We start from the raw sequence: 18537 nt of genomic DNA, 5'->3' as shown, positions 1-18537 counted from the left end.
AGCAACTTACTAAAAGAGTAATCAGCCTTTAGTCAAATTCAGTAGTATATATTTATAAATAAATAAACCATGGCTGTCCAGAGTTTATCTCAGAAATCCAAGAACAGTTTAATGGAAATAGAAAGTAGTAATGACAGTTATAAATGGAGGAGAGAGTATAGCCAGTTATCCATGAAACTCATTTTTAACTTTTTGTTTTGTTTTGTTTTGGGTCCAGTCGTGGGGCCTGAATTCTGGGCCTGGGTGCTGTCCCTCAGCTCTTCAGCTCAAGGCTAGCACTCTACTACTTCAGCCACAGCGCCACTTCCGGATTTTTTTCTTTTTGCTTATGTGGTGCTGAGGAATCGAACCCAGGGCCTCAGGCATGCAAGGCAAGCGCTCTACCACTGAGCCAACTTCCCAGCCCCATTTTTAACTTTTTGAATGTCTTCAAAAACCTGAATTAGGCAATTTTATGAAAATTTAGCAATATATTCTAGCCCAAACAATACCATATATATTCACTACAAATGCACTAGTAGGAATCTATTAAAAATTTAAGCCGGGTATTGGTGGCTTATGCCTCTAATCAGGATCTGAGATCTAGAGGATCTCAGGACAGAAAAGTTTTTGAGAATTCATCTCTAAAAGCCAGGTGGAGGAATGACTCAAGTGGTAGAGGACTGGTAGAACAAGTAAACTGAACAAGCTCAAGGCCCTGAGTTCAAACCCTAGTTCTGGAAAGAAAAAAAATATTGATACAGGGACCAGTGGGTAACTGAAATGGGTTATTTTGAAAAGAATTTCTCAAAATTGTAGTGCTATTCTTATTGAAATATAGAGAAAGGATGAATAAAACAAAATGCAAAATGATAAATTTAAAAGACATGGAGATTGAAGGATTGTGCTATTACTTTTAGTACCTGTTTATAGTAAGAAGAATGGAAGTTAGGTGTGTTGTGAGAGAAATTAATCAAGGATTATTTACAATATAGTTTTGAACTCTGTACATTTTGGGGCCTTTGTAGTTTCCCTCCATGGTCATTTCCTTGGATCTACATACACACACATACTAAGAATCTACCATACTTTTGAGTTTCATCTCCTATTATTTAAAAATGGATGCAGTCTGGGCACCAGTGGTTCATACCTGTAATCCTAACTACTCAGGAGGCTGCTATTAAAGAGCACAGTACAAAGGAAAGCCCATGAGACACTTATCTCAAATTAACCACACAAAAAAATCTGGAAGTGGATCTGTGACTCAAGTGGTAGAGTGCCAGCCTTGAGCAAAAAAAAAAATAGCTCAGGGAGAATGCCCTGTCTGAGTTTAATCCCCAGGACTGGCGCACGTACATGTGTGTGCATGTGTGCACACACACAAACACACACACACAAAGTGCAAAACTACATTAAAAGCTTCATTTATATATTCACGCTAATATGTAAACTGTGTATTAAAAGCTTCATTTATATATTCACGATAATATGTAAACAGTGTATTTGTGTTCGTGCTTTTAAGCCTGTTCGGACCATCTCGAATAGCACACAAAAACCTAGTAAATCATAGTTACTGCCTAAGAGATACAGATGAAAAGAACTTAGTTTTCAATTAATAATAAAAAATAGGAAAAAAATAACTTAGTTTTCATTAAATACAGTCATCCCTCCCAATATTGCAGATCACTTAACTGCAGCTTCACTGTATCTCAGGTTTTGTTTTTTTTTAAGAAACAGGTAAATAGTGATCCATTCCAGAGACACCCAAAATAGGTCAAAATCTGTGAAGTACCAATAAGTGAACCGCGATATAGCAAGGACCAACTATGCCACTGCTACTTCTCGGATTTTGACCTATCGCAGGGTCTCTGGAACAGAACTCCCACGATAGGTGAGGGATTACTGTAGCTCTGATACTTTTTTAATAGTGATTACACCACCTATTGCCAAAGAGTGCTTGTGCGTGTATATTCTGAATGTGTCAAGAACTTGATGTACATGCCTACATTAACATTTTGGTTATTTTTAATTATCTGTGATAATAGTATAAGAATAAATATTCTTATAACTGTTAGTGATCCTCTCCTAAATCACTTGTCATCATGGGTTGCTTTTAAAACAAGTATAATTCCTTTTGCCTTTAGTAGCTAGCATTTTTTAAAATTCTTTTTTGTTATTATGAAGGCGATGTACTGAGGGGTTACAGTTACTTAAGTCAGGTGAAGAGTACATTTCTTTTTGGATAATGTTTCCCCTTCTCTCACTTTCTCCCAGTTTTTCCCTCACATCCACCCACAAATTGTATAGTTCATTTTCTATACAGTGTCTAGTAAGTACCACTGCTGCATTTGTTCATACTTTGCCCCTCCACTAGTAGCTGGCATTTTTATAAAACTAAAAAAAATAATTCATAAGCCAGGCACTGGTGGCTCAGTCTATAATCCTAGCTACTCCGGAGGCTGAGAGCTGAGGATCGCAGTTCCAAGCTAGCCCGGGCAGGAAAAGTCCATAAGATTCTTATCTCCAATCAACTAGCAAAAAGCAGGAAGTAGAGATGTGCCTCAAGTGGTAGAGCACCACTCTGGACCAAAAACTCTTAAGTAAGAGTTCAAAGTTCTGTTCAGCCCCAGTACTGACACAAAATTAAGATAAAATAATTTATCAACTAAGGATAAACTATAATTTCCTTTAAAAGGACAAAGTAAATACTTAATTCTTTCCCTTTCATTAGTAATAATTAGGAGTTTGTTGGTCACTTTTAATGGTGACAACATAGTGGATTAGACTTAGTGGGTTTTTTAAATTTTTTGATACCAGTCCTGAGTCTTGAACTTAGGTCTAAGCACTGTCCCTGAACACTGTTCAAGGCCCGCATTCTACCACAGCTCCACTTCTGGCTTTTTGGTGATTAATTGGAGATAAGTCTCATAGACTTTTATTTGCTCCAGCTGGCTTTGAATTGAGATATTCAGATCTCTGCCTCCTGAGTTGCTGTGATTACAGGTTTGAACCACTGGCACCCGGCACTTGGTGGATTCTTTTTTCAAAACAATCTTGTTATACAGCCCAGATTGGCTTTGAACTGGTTATCACTCTAGCTTCTGCCTTGGGCTTGCAACATATTTTATATCTTATGAGTTCTTTTTGTACAGTATTACATATTTATAATCATTGTTCTTGGTAAATACTCAAGTTGTCCAGAATTTGACTAATAACAGCTGAATTTTAGCATACCTTAATAAGTTTGGAGAGCTTTCTTCTTTTGGGAGCAAAAATGTGTCCCAGGCTTGCCTTTTACTTTTTTTTGTCCTATATCCAACAAGACATCTACTAAGATATCTTAGTAGAAACATCAGTAGAGACTATCAGTTTCTTAGGGTTGTAACTGGGTAGCTTTAAACAACAGAAATGTATTTTCTCACAGAATTTATAAAGAAGTTTAAAATCAAGGTGTTGGTAAAACCCGTTTCTCTCTGAAAGCTCCAGGACAGAACTTTCCTTGGCTGGTAACTTCTAATGGTTACTTTAATGTTCTTAGGCCTGTGGCAGTATATCTCTAGTCTACCTCTTTTCATGTGGGCTTCTACCTGTGTCTTTGAATCTCTCTCCTTATCAGTCATTGAATTTGGAAGCTACCTTTATCCAGTATATCCATCTTGTTTGATTATATCTGCAAAGATTATATTTGCAAAATAAATTATATTTATTACCAAATACAGTCACACACAAAGACTGCAGGTCAAGACTTCAACATTTCTTTTGTGGGAGACACAGCTTAACTCAAAACTCTCTGTTGCATTCATTGCAATTGATGTGCTTCTAACAAAACAGCTGGGAAACATGTTTATTTTCATATTTCCCTATATTTAACTTTTTTTGGGGGGGGTCCGGTCGTGGGGCCTGAACTCTGGGCCTGGGCGCTGTCCCTCAGCTCTTCAGTTCAAAGCTAGCACGTTCTACCACTTGAGCCACAGTGCCACTTACGGCTTTTTTCTTTTTGTTTATGTGGTGCTGAGGAATCGAAGCCAGGGCCTCAAGCATGCAAGGCAAGCGCTCTACCACTGAGCCACCTTCCCAGCCCCTATATTTAACTTTTATAACTTTGTATTGGTTTTGTATTTCTTTTCACTTACACTGAATGTCTTGATTCCACATAAAACTTATAATACATATATATTTTATAGTCTTTAATTAAAATACCAGTATTTCTACTAAAAATGAAAACAAGGAGTGAAGGTTAAGATTTATCTGCAGTTCCTTTTTCTCCTTAGTACATACCTCAGACATGAGAGGTAGAGACAGGCAGATCATGGTTCCAGGCCAGCCTGAATAAAAGGTTACTGAGGCCCTATCGTTAAAAACAAAAACAAGCCAGGTGTAGTTCATACCTGTACTAATCCCAACTATGCAGAAGGCAGAGAGTTGTGGTCCAAGGCCAGCCCCAAACAAAAGCAAGCTCCTACTTGAAAAATAAACAAGCAAAAAAAAGAACTGGGAATGGATCAAGGCTTGAATTCGAACTTCAGTACCACACATGTGCATGCGCACGCTCGAGCGTGCGTGTGCACACACACAAACACACACAAATCAAAACTAACTCCTACGAAAACAGTAAATCTATACCAGAAATGTGTTTAAAGGTAACAAAAACTGATATTTCTATACGGTTTTTTTTAACAACTTGATATAATTGGGTTAAGTGTTGTTCCTATTTTCCTATTTGCTTTTTCTGTTTGGACTTTATTCTTGAAGTTAGGAAATTTGTAACCAATTGAAATGTCTAAACTACGAAAATATATACTCAGAAATTTTGCCTTGCTCTTCCATCCGGTATTTACTTCCTTTTGCACTTTAAATTACCCTTAAAAGTAAACTTTTGAGCTGGGAAGGTAGCTCAGTGGTAGAGTGCTTACCTTGCATGCATGAGGCCCTGGATTTGATTCCTCAGCACCACATAAGTAGAAAAAGCCGGAAGTGGCACTTTAGCACAAGTGGTAGAGCGCCAGGCTTGAGCTGAAAAGCTGAGGGACAGAGTTCAGGCCCCACTACTGACAAAAAAAAAGTAAACTTTTGACCATGTATGATAGCTTACACCCATAGTCTCAACTACTCTGGAGGCAGCAATCAGGGGAATCACAGTTTGAGACCACCCAGGGTTAAAAAGTTTGCGAAAACAAAATAAGCCAGGCATAATGGAGCAGACTGGGAAATAGAAGCAAGAGGATGTTCAGTTTGAGGCCTGCCTAGGCTTCATAGTGACAACCTGTCTTGGGGAAAAAAGAAAAAAGAAAAGAAAAATATTCTAATTAACAGTAATTGTTATTTTCTTTTTCCTGTCTCTCTTCATCTAGCAAATAGGCTGACAAGATTTGCTCTTTTTCACACTGTCCCCAGCATCATTGTAAAGTTCCTTTTTTTCAAACATCAGGATAGTCCAGACCCATCTAAAAATTTTCTCACCATGAAGCACAAAATTATGTATTTGAAAAAATGTAGGTCTTTTAAACCAAAATGGCATTAGTAATCAAAATTTGTGCTGTTGAAAGGATCAGTAGGGCTTATCATCTCTGCTTACATTTGTATCATTTTCAAGAACTACTAAAAAAGTATTTTTCTTTATTTCTTTGTGTATGTATATGCCTGAGTATGAGACACTGGGCTTTCAACTTCGGGCCTTACTAAGACCTCACCCTTCCAAGGTCTCTACCACTTGGGCTATGCTACTAATCCTTATTGCTTTAGTTGTTTTTTAGATGTGGTCTCACATTTTTGCCCTGGAGTAGAACTCAATGCACCTGCCTACATCTCCCGCACACTTGAGATTATACAGTGTTTTGCTGCACTCAAATCATTGGTTGAGGTGGATTCCTGCTAACTCTTGCCCAAGCTGGCCTCAAAATGCAACCCTTCTGATCTCTACCTCCAAGTAGCTAGGATTACAGGTGTGAGCCACCAGGCTCAAAAGTATTTCTTTTCAAGTATGTGTTTGCATTGATTATTTCTGTTTTGAATTCCTATTTCCCATTCTCTAAAATATAGCAAGTTAAGTTTTAACCTTTTTTTCTATTAAAAATTTTTAAATTTTAAGGGCTGGGAAGATGGCTCAAGTGGTAGAGCGTTAGCCTTGAGCTGAAGAGCTGAGGAACAGCGTCCAGGCCCAGAGTTCAGGCCCCACGACCAGATCCAAAAAATAAATTTTTAAATTTTAATTTTATTATTAAGTAGTTGTACAAAGAGATTGCAATTCCATAAGTCACTTATGAGTATAGTGCATCTTGATCATTGTCACCTCTTTCTTTTTTTTTTTTTGGTCAGTCGTGGGACTTGAACTCTGGGCCTGGGCGCTGTCCCTCAGCTCTTCAGCTCAAGGCAAGAGCTCTACCACTTGAGCTACAGCGCCACTTCCGGTTTTCTGGTGGTTTATTGGAGATAGGAGTCTCACGGTCTCTCCTGCCCGGGCTGGCTTTGAACCGCGATCCTCAGATCTCAGCCTCCTGAGTAGCTAGGATTACAGGCGTGAGCCACCAGCGCCCGGCTGTCACCTCTTTCTAATTACATGAAGTAAATCAGCCTCAAAGAGATAAACATCACATGTTTTTTCTTATATGTGAAAGCTAGATCTGAAATACAAACATGCATGATAACAGTGTTCTATGTACCTAACACAGACTGACCAAAAGATCCAAAGATATAATTCCTCTGAACACAACTAATGAACTATGTACCAAAATGAATACCAGGAAGCAGAAACATGTTTTGGGGGGAAGGCCAAGGGGAGATACATGAATGGAGGAAGGAAGGGTGAGCAGTCATTTTATTCAATGTATATTATGTAAAAAATTTCAACCTTTTACCTCTGCACACTTGAGGCCACATATATTCCCAACTGGCTAGAAAGTTGGTTTCTGGCCCAGTGTTTGTTTCCTACTAGCTTTCTCTTTTCTTAGAATTTCCTTTCTGATTACATGTTATTTCTCTGAACCTAGTAATTTTTCATTCATGATGCATGCAAAGAAAAGTTGCATTTGGCTAATGAATGATCTGAGACAAAAAAAGCGAGCTAATAAATTCCTTTTGCTCATCTCTTTATGTAGACATTCCACCACTGCTCTTTGAGGTCTCATCTTTGGAGAATGCATTTCAGATCGGAGGCCACCCTTGGCACTACATCATCACACCTAATAAGAAGAAACAGAAAGGTGTTTTCCACATTTGTGCCCTCAAAGATAATACCTTGGTAAGTCATGAGTGATTATACACTTTAGTAATAAACTGAATTCTTCAGACTGGAAACATGCCATAGATGGTAGAGCACTTGCCAGCAATGGGAAGATCCTAAGTCTAAACTCCAGTACTACTAGAGGAAAAATATTATTATTTTTACTCTTCAGCTCCTCTAGTAAATCTCTATGCCTGAGTTACAGCTTAATCATTTGGTTTAATAATTTGTGAACAGTTTGAAATACAAAAGAGTACAGAGTAAACACTTAATGTGTGTGCCCCAGAATTTAAAACATTAACTTTAAAAATTCTTAGCCAGGCATCAGCGACTCATGCCTATAATCCTAGCTACTCTGGAGATTGAGATCTGAGGATTGTGAAAGTGTCGCTACCGCCTCGACCAGCAAGGAAGACGCGACACCGGACTCTTCTCTCTGCCGTTTATTCAGGACCTTTGAGTAATCTTCTGACCCCAACCCCGGGGAGAATTCCCCACAGCCTTAAGTACCCGCTGGGTAGCCAACCCTGATACGCCACATGGGAACCACCAATAGGTTCAGGTGTGCGGAAGCAAGCCAGATTCTTTGCCTTAGCCATATAAGGAGTTGTTTACCACGAGAGCACTCGCCATCGGGAAGGCGGAGGGCGGAAGCCGGCGCCATCTTCCAGGTGCGGCCTCTCGCAGCTCTCTACATGAAAGTCCAAGAGTCTTATCTTCAGTTAACCACCAAAAAGCCAGAAGTGGAGCTATGGCTCACGTGGTAGTACACTAGTCTTGAGCAAAAATGCTGGGAGAGTACCCAGGCTCTCTGAGTTCAAGCCCCAGAATTGGCACACACATACACACACACACTTAACACACACACACACACTTCTTAACACACACACACACACACACACACACACACTTCTTAATGTACCAAGAACTTTTTCTTAACCTTCCAGCAAAGGATATAACACAAAACATTTTTCAAGCTCCACTGAAAAACTTGTTGATGGCATGTATTCAGGCTCCCTCTGAAATTGCTGTGGAATGTGTTGTTGATTCTGCCTCTGTGTTTTGTTGCTATTTGTCTATCAGAGCAGAGCTGCTGAAGAAACTCTGAAGGCCATAGGGTAGCCATTAAAGCACTTTGATTTTTAAAGTATTTTCATAAGTTACAGCAGTATAGGAAGAAAATATCCACAGAAAAGCAATAGAAATTTCTACCTGTTGAATTAATTTTTCTTTCAAAATGTGATGTAGTCATTGATTTGCTTTGATAAACAATTATTGAAGGCCTACCATTTGCCTGCCATAGCTGGTTATACATTTTCTTCTCAAATTGTTTATACTCTCCAAAGGTAGCAAACATGTAGGTAAATAAGACATGATATATGAAAAACAGCAATTGAAATAAGTATGAAGGAGTGAGTCTGCAGAAAGAGGGAGTCCATTTTTGGTTTTACAAATGATTTAGTTTATTCTTGAGATTTTAATATATTAAATGAACTTATTAAACATAATAAATGAACGAACAGGCTCTGCTTATTCCACATACATTTTTTTAGGTCCTAGCTTGTATAATCAGTCATTGCTGGCTACAGTACTTTCAGAGTCACTAGTTACCCAAAATGTTGAAGGTCAGCACAATCTTGAGTCCATTTCCACTGAGGACATTGTGTGGTGTCCTTTAGTTTTTTTTAACTCGAATATTGTCCTTTTGAATTTTCTCACTCATCTCCCATGTTAGCTCCTATTGGGGCCCAGCCTAGTGACCATGTTTATAATGAACCCTCTTAGGGCTGTTGCCTGCCATGACAAGTTTGGGTAATTCTTCACCTCCCTGTTAGGACATCCTTCAACCACCTTCATCTGTCACATCTTTTTTACTTTTACTTTTATATCCCATCAAACCCTTCACAATTAACTTTCTGCATATTTAGCATGCATTTTTATGTAAGAACTGATAATGCATATATTTTTCATATGTATATTTTTTCATGTTTATACTGAACACACGTGTATATAGATATATACATTTGCATATATATAAGAATCATGGCTTTCAACATTTATGTCAAGTATTGGTTATCTCTCTCCTTCCTATTGTAACAGCATTTAGTCAAATTACAATGTTGATAAATAATTGCCAAACTCAGAAGTTAAATGACTTGGATAAAGCCGGTAAAGTCATTATGTTCATGCTGGTGTTAATTCACAGTCTTCTTGTATACAAGTTGAAACATTTGTGTACATATGCTTGCATTGTACTGTATATAGTTTTTCAACTCCAGTATTTAAAAAAAATACAGTGAAATAAATCTCTTTTGCTTTAAATGCTAAACAAGATTAGATCATTTCCTCAGATACAGAGTTTAATGTTTGACTTACCCAAGAAGATTATGTGACTTGTATCAGAGACTTTAGGTTTCGCTACGTGTTCATATGTGTGTTACCCACTCTTCTGATTGACAGGTGGTTGGCAGTGTGGAAGGGAAAAGGAAGTTATGGGGAATTGTATGTACATATTTATAGAAAGTTCATGGACTTTGGAGTCAGATCTGCTTCTTAGTAGGTTCTAAAAATTCAGCAAATGATGTATACTCTTTGTTTATCAGTTTCCTTGGCCATAAAATGGGGTTAATATCTGCTTTAAGTGTTAAGATAAAATTAAATACTGGCCATAAAGCATCTCTTACAGTATTTAACACAAAGTACGTGCTTGAGATATAGTTTAGAATATTTGTGTTGTATAATGTATATCACAGAGTAAATCTATATTAAAAATGTTCTGAGGGCTGGAGAGGTGGCTCAGTGGTAGAGCACTTGCCTTGCATGCATGAGGCCCTGGGTTCGATTCTTCAGCGCCACATAAGCAAAAAGAAAAAAGCTGGAAGTGGTGCTGTGGCTCAAGTGGTAGAGCGCTAGCCTTGAGCTGAAGAGCTGAGGGACAGCGCCCAGGCCCAGAGTTCAGGCCCCACGACCGGACCAAAAAAAAAAAAAAAATGTTCTGAATTTTTCAACTTTGAATGTTCTAATTTAACTTGCACATACATCTTATTTCTAATATTTTCTCTTTCCTATGCCTTTGGCTCACATATGTCCCTGGTGTTAGTTTTGAAATTTTTGTTTTCCCTTTAATCTTGGCCTAAATAAGTTTTCCAATTTCAGGCAAAAAATGGGATTCAAGAAATGGAATGTTGTTCTCTAGAATCTGACTGGATCTATTTCCATCCTGATGCTTCTGGAAGAATAGTACATGTTGGCCCTAATCAAGTCAAGTGAGTAATTTCATTACCACTTTAAAGTTAAAAGTAGCTTTTGGTAGCATTTGTTGGCATCTTTATTTTTGCCTGCTATTATAATTTTGGAAATAGTTGTAAGGTACTTCCTATAAGACTGGCATCTAGAAAACCTGACTTTATTCTTTTAGCTTCGTCATTACTGTTTATATTACCTGTGTTTAAGTTCCTTGTTAGATTAAATGTGAGTGATAGGGTATTACAAGTTGGCTTTCTTCATCAGGTCTTTGTTCTGAAAGCCTTAACACAGGAAAAGTAGTAGATTGTTTTTGGTTTTTGTCTTAGGACACATCTCCTGCAAGTTGACTTCTCCGCAACTTGGAATGTTCTTCCCTGACACTACAGTCTGAATATTTTCCTCCTTCTCATATCCCTCTTTTTCAGTAATCTTTCATGTTCTTCTTTCTCTACCCCAATTTCCACTAATTGTTGCATGATGTTCTTCTTTTCACTCACCATTTTCTTACTGCTTAATTCTAGTTATTTCTAAATATTAGCTATTCATAATTCTAGTTTATCAATCATAGTTTTATATATAATTCATATTCTAGACATTCATAAGTACATACACACAAAATCATATACTAGCACAGTCCTCTCCTCCAGGCTCATGCTAGAAGTCTGGAACCTTTCTTGATATCTTCCTTAACCTTCTTGTCTTTCATTGGTATACATGCATTTATTTGAACATCCATGTGCATTCTCTCTCTTGCTCACATTGATACATACACATATCCACTCCATATACCATATATTCTATTAATCTAGTTTATTTTACTTCAAGTATTTCATAAATCTGACTATTTCTGGCCCTACCCACTGTCATCATTTTGATCAAACCTCCTATATTACAACATAGACCACAATGTAGCCTACTTATAGGGCTCTTATAATCCACTCTTGTATTCTCTTTTCTAATCATTAGTGAAAATTATTTTTTTAAGTATTAACAGTACAAAATCCTAAACAAGTCAATAGGTTTTTTTCCCCAGTTATGAGAAAGTTCAGAAGAGAATAGCAGATTCAATGTCTGGTGAAGGCCTGCTTTTTTCTTTAACCCTTTCATGGCTTCATAAAGCTTTTAGCAAAAAGACCGGCATAGTTAGCAGGGCTAGAAAACCTTCTTCTGCCTCTCTTCTGCTCCTATAATTTCATGTATGCTGTCTTTTAATTTAGTAGAGGACCTCTTCCCAGTTCCAGTTGACCTCCCCCTCCCCCCGACCTGGTCTCTCTTCATAGATTATGGCCCAGTATTTTAACTTTTGCACAAAGATCTTCCCTAAAACCCTGTTAAACCTAACTTACTAATCATCTTGTCATGGCATATGCTGTGTATTCTTGTTCCACAGCATGTAGAACAATTTTAATTAGTTTCTGTCATGACAGGGAAAGGGTCTGTTTTGCTGATATCTGTAACGCTGAGCAAAATGTTTGGCACAGAATAGATGTTCAATGAGTATGTACTGAATAAGAAGGGAGCTGTCTCCCTGCTTTATGCTTCATAACAGTCAGGGTATGTCTCTTCATCTGATAAAAGGAAAATGAAATGATTTCATGAAATAAGCATACTAACTTTTAGAAAACATATTAAACTGTGGTTCAGCTTCAGTAGACATTACTTTTAATGTTTTTTTTTAACATCCATACCGCCCATATTAGTTTGACTTTTAAAGTCCAAAGGCTTGAGGTATAGTTCAGTGTTAGCAAGCACAAGCCCTGCTTGTGATTAATTAAGTTTAAAAGAAAGAAACTATGAACCACAAAAGGAATGTGTTTTTTTGTTAGGTTTCAAATGACAAACACTTTTAGGCTAAGTATGATAGCCTAGACCTTTAATCCCAGCTACTTTAAAAAAAAAATCAGAAGCCGGGCACTTGTGGCTCATGCCTGAAATCCTAGCTACTCGGGAGGCTAAGATCTGAGGATCATGGTTGAAAGCCAGCTTGGGCAGGAAAATCCATGAGACTCTTATCTCCAATAAAACCACCAGAAAACCAGAAGTGGCACGGTGGCTCAAGTAGTAGAGCATTAGCCTTCAGCTGAATTGCTGAGGGACAGTGCCCAAACCCAGAGTTCAAGCCCCACAACTGACAAAAATAAATAAATAAATCAGAAGGTTTGTGGTTCAAGGCCAGTCTAGGCAAAAAGTTAGATCCCTCTCAACAAATGGTTCTAGCAATATGAGAGGTAGAGGTAGGAGGATCATACTCTGATGCTGGTCCCAGGCAAAAAGCAAGACCCTGTATAAAAAAACAACTAAAGCAAAAAGGGCTGGGGGCATGGCTCAAGTAGTATAAAGCAAGGCTCTGAGCTGAGTTCAAACCTGTCTCTACAAAAAATAGAAAATATAAGAACTTTTAAATATTAGTGTCAGTTAAGATATCTGAGTGATTTAAACCATCCAGTTTTTTGTCTCTGGCAACTTTGAGGTGTCCAGCTGTCCCTGGCCACAGTAGCTATGTCTCCTTGCACTGTTCTCCTTGCATGTATGTAAGACTTGGAACTTTGAGAATGTTGTGCTTTTGAAGCTTGTTAATGATATGAATTGATTTGTGTGGGTAATAACTAAACTATTCTTATTTTCTTTCTTTACTATTACAGACTAAAATCAGGAGAAAAGAACTCTATTGTTACTATAATTTTTATTGCGTTTTATATCAGTAGTTCAACTTTAATGTTGATGATGCTTTGAAATCTTTAATTCCTAGAATTCTTTTTTCCTTCTCAGAATTCTAAAACTAAGTGAAATAGAAAATAATAGTTCTCAGCATCAAATTTCTGAAGATTTTGTCATTTGGGCCAATAGGGAAAACAAAGTAAGTCAAGAATACTTTTTAAACTCTTTGTATGTAATTGTTTGTAATATGCAAATGCATTTTCCTTTAATTATTACCAAAAATAGAACTACAAAGTCTCTTCATTTTTCTGCATGTCTTATCACCATGTACATGAGATTTGGAGAAAGTTGATTATCCTGTTTACCTTTTGTTTATTTCATTTCCCATCTAGGTTTCTCTTTAAGGTTTTTATTAAGTGAGCCGTTGGCTTTCATTAGTTGTGGAAACCTAGAGTTAGTTGGGGTGTCTGTAAATCTTTTAAAACCATATAACCTGCTTCAGCTCCAGATGGCATTTTTCCTTTAGTGTATAAACTAAGACTATAAAAAAAGGTGGGAAAGAATTTTTGAAAAGCAGATCTATTTTGTTTTCTGTACTCTATTAAAGCAAAGTTAATTTTGCAATTCTAGAATGCTTTCCATTTAAAACCTTTATTGAAAGTACTTTTTGCTGCGGGGCGCTGGTGGCTCACGCCTGTAATCCTAGCTACTCAGGAGGCTGAGATCTGAGGATCGCGGTTCAAAGCCAGCCCGGGCAGGAGAGACCGTGAGACTCCTATCTCCAATAAACCACCAGAAAACCGGAAGTGGCGCTGTAGCTCAAGTGGTAGAGCACTCGCCTTGAGCTGAAGAGCTGAGGGACAGCGCTCAGGCCCAGAGTTCAAGCCCCACGACCGACAAAAAAAAAAAAAAAAGAAAGTACTTTTTGCTAACTAAAGGACCAAAATTCTGATGTAGATTTTGCACAGTTGAAGAAAGAATTGTGATCAGAGGGCTGATTAGTTTTATCAAATTATTACTACCATTTTTATTATGCTTTATTAATATCATTTTTATCTTTGACTATATACACTGCCTTTTTATTTCTCTCCTCTAACAGAGTGAAAACCTATTTACTGTTACAGCTTCTGGACGGGTAGTAAAAAAAAGTGTTAACCTTCTGGATGATGACCCAGAGCAAGAGGTATTATTAATTGGACTAAACATGACAAACTGAAACCAATATATACTGAATGGTGAATTTTGAATACTGCTTCTTAGTCTCTGTCAAGGGACTCCCTGCAGGCTGAAAGTGTGTCCTGTTTTGACCAGTGCAACCCCACTCCTCTCTTTTCTTATTGGAATTATTTATAAGAAGGGTTCATAAGATCAAAATAATTTAAAAACATGATTAGTTTGTTGTTGGATAAGTACCGTTTTTAAGGAAAATTGCTTAGTTGAAAATTCTTGAGATGCATCTTTATGGTTTTTGAGAATTGCAGTTCAAAGCCAACTTGGACAGAAAAATTTATGAGACTCTATACCTCTAACCACCAGAAAGCCAGAAGTAGATCTTGTGGCTCAAGTGGTAGAGCACCATCCTTGAGTTAAAAAGCTAAAAGACAGCAACCAGGCCCTGTGTTCAAGCCTCCCAATATCAGAAAAACAACAAAAACAAAAAATTGAGAAAGATATGCCAAGAGTAGTGTTAATATGGAAGTGAGGGTGAGGTAGCAACAAAAATAGGACTGTTCTATATCATAAGATTAGGAAACAAACCTTTCAGCCTTTAAAGGAAAGATTGAAAAGGAGTCCTACTTTTAAAGTACATTAAAAATCACTGATACTCAGGCAAAAAGTTGCCTTTTGAAATTTGTCTGTGTTCAGGCATGGTTGTACATGCATGTAATTCTAGCACTCAAGGGGCTGAAGTATGAGGATTGTGAGTTCAAGGCCTGTGTAGCCTGAGCTTAATAAGTAGCAAGACCTTGTTAAAATGTGTGGTGGAGGGGGATAAGAAGGGAGAGGAAAATTTGACCATGGTAGGATTAAGGCAAAAGATAAATAAAAAGGAATCACCTATAATAACTCTGTATATTTTTATGTTGTAAGGTTGTAAAGTCAAAAAATGTAAGTGGATTAAAGAGCAATTTTATGAAATATAAGTGAAAGATAGTAAGACCTGTGATCCTAGCTAGTCAGAAGGCTGAAATCTGAGAATCAGGGTTCAAAGTCAGCCAGGACAGAAAAGCCCATGAGATTCTGATCTTCAGCTAACCATCAAAAGGCCTACAGTAAAGCTAAGACTCAAGTGATAGAGCACTAGCCTTGAGCACAAAAATTCCAGGACTACATCCAGGCCCTAAGTTCAGCCCCAGGACTGGCACCAAAAAAATAAAACCAGTAATTCAGTATGAATGGTTTGTTTATTTAGTACTGAAGATTTAATCTAAGACCTCACAGTTGCTAGGCAAACCTACCACTTGTTCCATACTGTAGCCCTATTGTACCTATCTTAAATATTAACTTTAGGGTCTCAGCTAAGATGTGCCCTTCTTTGGCCCATCCATGACTGACTAGGCAGTGATCAGCTTCCCCAGTGAGGCTTTTGGAGGCGCAGGATTTTTCCCTGGAAGCAGATGTTGTTGTTGTTGTTGTTGTTGTTATTGGTTTTTTTTTCTCTCTCTCTCTGTTTATTATAACTAGTCTCTTTGACCCATTCCTGTTCTGTGGGTTGGATTTTAGTTCTTAATATTCCCTTTTAAGTATAAACAGCCATTTTCACCACGGAGCCAAAATATAGCACCTAGAGTTTAAATATTATTGATGGAGCCATTAGCCCTTGCTGAAATAACATTCTAGTTTGAGAACTTTTTTTTTTAATTTATACTAAGGTTTCAGTGCCTCTCACTTTTGTTTTTGGTTGGTTATTTTTTGGAAATGGAGTCTAGAGTACTTTTTTGTCTGGTCTGGTCTTAAACCACAATCCTTCAGAAATTTTCCTCCTGAATAGCTAGGAATACAGGTATAAGCCACAGATTCCATCTGGTTTGAAAACTAGAAGATCTTAGAGAGCAGTCATCAGGGTTTAGATCTTAGCTTCTTATGTTTTGTTTTTTTTTTCCCTGGGACTTCATGAACACAGTGCAGAGGCAGCAATTGGATACCTCTTTTGAATTGGAAGAAACTCTTGTTTGCAATATTGTAGAGAATGTCAGTTATACTTTGATTGACTTGGTTCTATTTGTCAAAATCTGCAGTCTAAGGACTGACTGGTCTTTTACTAGGCATATAGATAAGACATATTTCTACTGATTCACTCACCCATTTATTCTTCCTTCTGCAATATTTTTGTGAGTGATAGAGTAGTTAAATTTTAAATGTAGAACTATTCCTGCTTATTAATTGCATTTAACCCTCTTTCTTCTGCCCTATTCATCTAATATCCAAGACTTTCAAAATTGTGGACTATGAAGATGAGTTGGATTTGCTTTCTGTGGTAGCTGTTACTCAAATAGATGCTGAGGGAAAAGCTCACCTGGATTTCCACTGTAATGAATATGGAACTTTACTTAAAAGCATTCCACTAGTGGAGTCATGGGATGTGGTGAGTAGAATCCATGGGGATACAGTTGTAAGGTTTTTTTTTTAACGAGTTCTATTTATTACAGAGTGTCCACAATAGTCAAGAATCACCTGTGTCAGTGACCACATGAAAAAAAGTATTGTCCCTCTCTTGGCACTAAGGAGGTCCTAACTTCTTTCCTGTGACTTGAAGATAAAAATTACGTATCTTCCTGACACATGTAGTTTCCTTTCTTTGATTTTCTTGCAATTGTAGGTTTGATAACACTTAAAAAGTAAAATATTAATGTAGTGAATCCCCACAGGTATTTAGACAGTATCTAAGTAAGTTGGGTTTCCAGGCAGCACTTGGAAACATTGTCTGTTCTTCAAATTATTGTACAATGTCAAAGTCACAAGGAACAGCAGATATTCTAACATTGGTTTTTCCATGCTGAACTTGAAATGCCTAACAACTTGCACTTGGTTATACGGGGAGATAGGTAGTAGCAGTGTTGACAATTAAATCTGAGTCCAGAATTCTTTTTATTCTCTTTTTTTGTACGGTTCTTTTTTTTTGTTAGTAATCTGCATATCCACAAATAACGAAAAATAAATCTATTTTTGGCACCTCTTTGCCTCTGAATGTGTATATGAAGATCCTAGCATAGGTGCTGTGACACTTGAGTATCACTGCAGTGAATATGGTTCTGGGAAAAGGAGATTTCATATGACTGTGTTTTTATTTTAGACGTATAGCCATGAAGTCTACTTTGACAGAGACTTGGTACTACATATAGAACAGAAACCCAACCGGGTCTTCAGTTTATATGTTTACCAGATGATATGTGATCCTGGAGAAGAAGAAGAAGAAGAAGCAGAAGAAGAAATCCTAAATAGAAGTTGTTCAAAAGAGTGAGATAATTGCAACTTACAAAACTTGTAGCCAACCCAGCAGCTGCTTACTATGTGCATAGCACATTCTGCAGTATTTTCCAAAAAAGGTCTTGTGTTAGTTAATTCAGATGATTAAGACAAAGAACTACCTTTTACGTAATTAGAATGCTGTCCCAAGAGATCTTGAAGAGATTTTGAAGCTTTATTTACCTGGTGTTAATGTAAATATAAAACACTGGAGAGCAGATAGGACAGTTGTTAAGTATTATCAATGCAGAGGTATTTAACATGGTTCTTAAAAGATGATGTGGGATTTTGATTGGTAAAATCAGGATAGAGACAAAAATAAAGATATAAAAGACACAGAAGTTGTTTATCCTATATACCATTCTTACTTAAGAATGAGATAGGTCTGATGAAAACATACTTTGAGCCAAAAATGTGTTACAGGTTTTTTTTTTAATCTTTTTTTTTTTTTATTTGCCGGTTGTGGGCCTGAACTCTGGGCCTGCTGTCCCTCAGCTCTTCAGCTCAAGGATAGTGCTCTACCACTTGAGCCACAGCGCCACTTCCGGCTTTTTTCTTTTTGCTTATGTGGTGCTGAGGAATCGAACCCAGGGCCTCAAGCATGCAAGGCAAGCGCTCTACCACTGAGCCACCTTCCCAGCCCTGTTACAGGTTTTTTTAAAAAAATCTTTTGTGTGTGTGTGTGTGTGTGTGTGTGTGTGTGTGTGTGTGTGTGTGTGTGTGTGTGTGTGTGTGTGTGTGTGTGTGTGTGTGTGTGTGTGTGTGTGTGTGTGTGTGTGTGTGTGTGTGTGTGTGTGTGTGTGTGTGTTTTATATTTGAATGTAATATCAAGAATGGGTTCCTAGTTTCCAGTTTTTCCTTCCACTGTTTTAGTCCCTTGGTTTGATGTTCCCATTGAGTATTTGTGTTTCTAGTAGAGATGTATGTGAAATATTCCAAGCAAAACTTAAATAAACTTTTTGATGTGA

General features: G+C 37.5%; 1 protein-coding gene across 1 annotated transcript in view; it reads left to right on the top strand.

Moving 5' to 3' along the window:
* Dcaf17 (DDB1 and CUL4 associated factor 17) overlaps positions 1–18537 on the top strand; it is a 42285-nt gene extending 23748 nt beyond the window's left edge. Inside the window, exons 9-14 of the mRNA XM_070021054.1 lie at positions 7074–7216; positions 10355–10464; positions 13214–13301; positions 14202–14285; positions 16533–16688; positions 17397–18537. Of these exons, the coding sequence (XP_069877155.1) occupies positions 7074–7216; positions 10355–10464; positions 13214–13301; positions 14202–14285; positions 16533–16688; positions 17397–17564 (749 nt within the window). The 3' untranslated portion in view covers positions 17565–18537. The remainder of the gene's footprint in view (positions 1–7073; positions 7217–10354; positions 10465–13213; positions 13302–14201; positions 14286–16532; positions 16689–17396) is intronic.

Source organism: Dipodomys merriami, unplaced genomic scaffold (assembly GCF_024711535.1).
Source record: "Dipodomys merriami isolate MVZ:Mamm:240054 unplaced genomic scaffold, mDipMer1.0.p SCAF_1, whole genome shotgun sequence".
Classification (NCBI taxonomy): domain Eukaryota; kingdom Metazoa; phylum Chordata; class Mammalia; order Rodentia; family Heteromyidae; genus Dipodomys; species Dipodomys merriami.
Note: the sequence above shows the minus strand (reverse complement) of the source record. Positions and strands in the feature narration are given on the sequence as shown.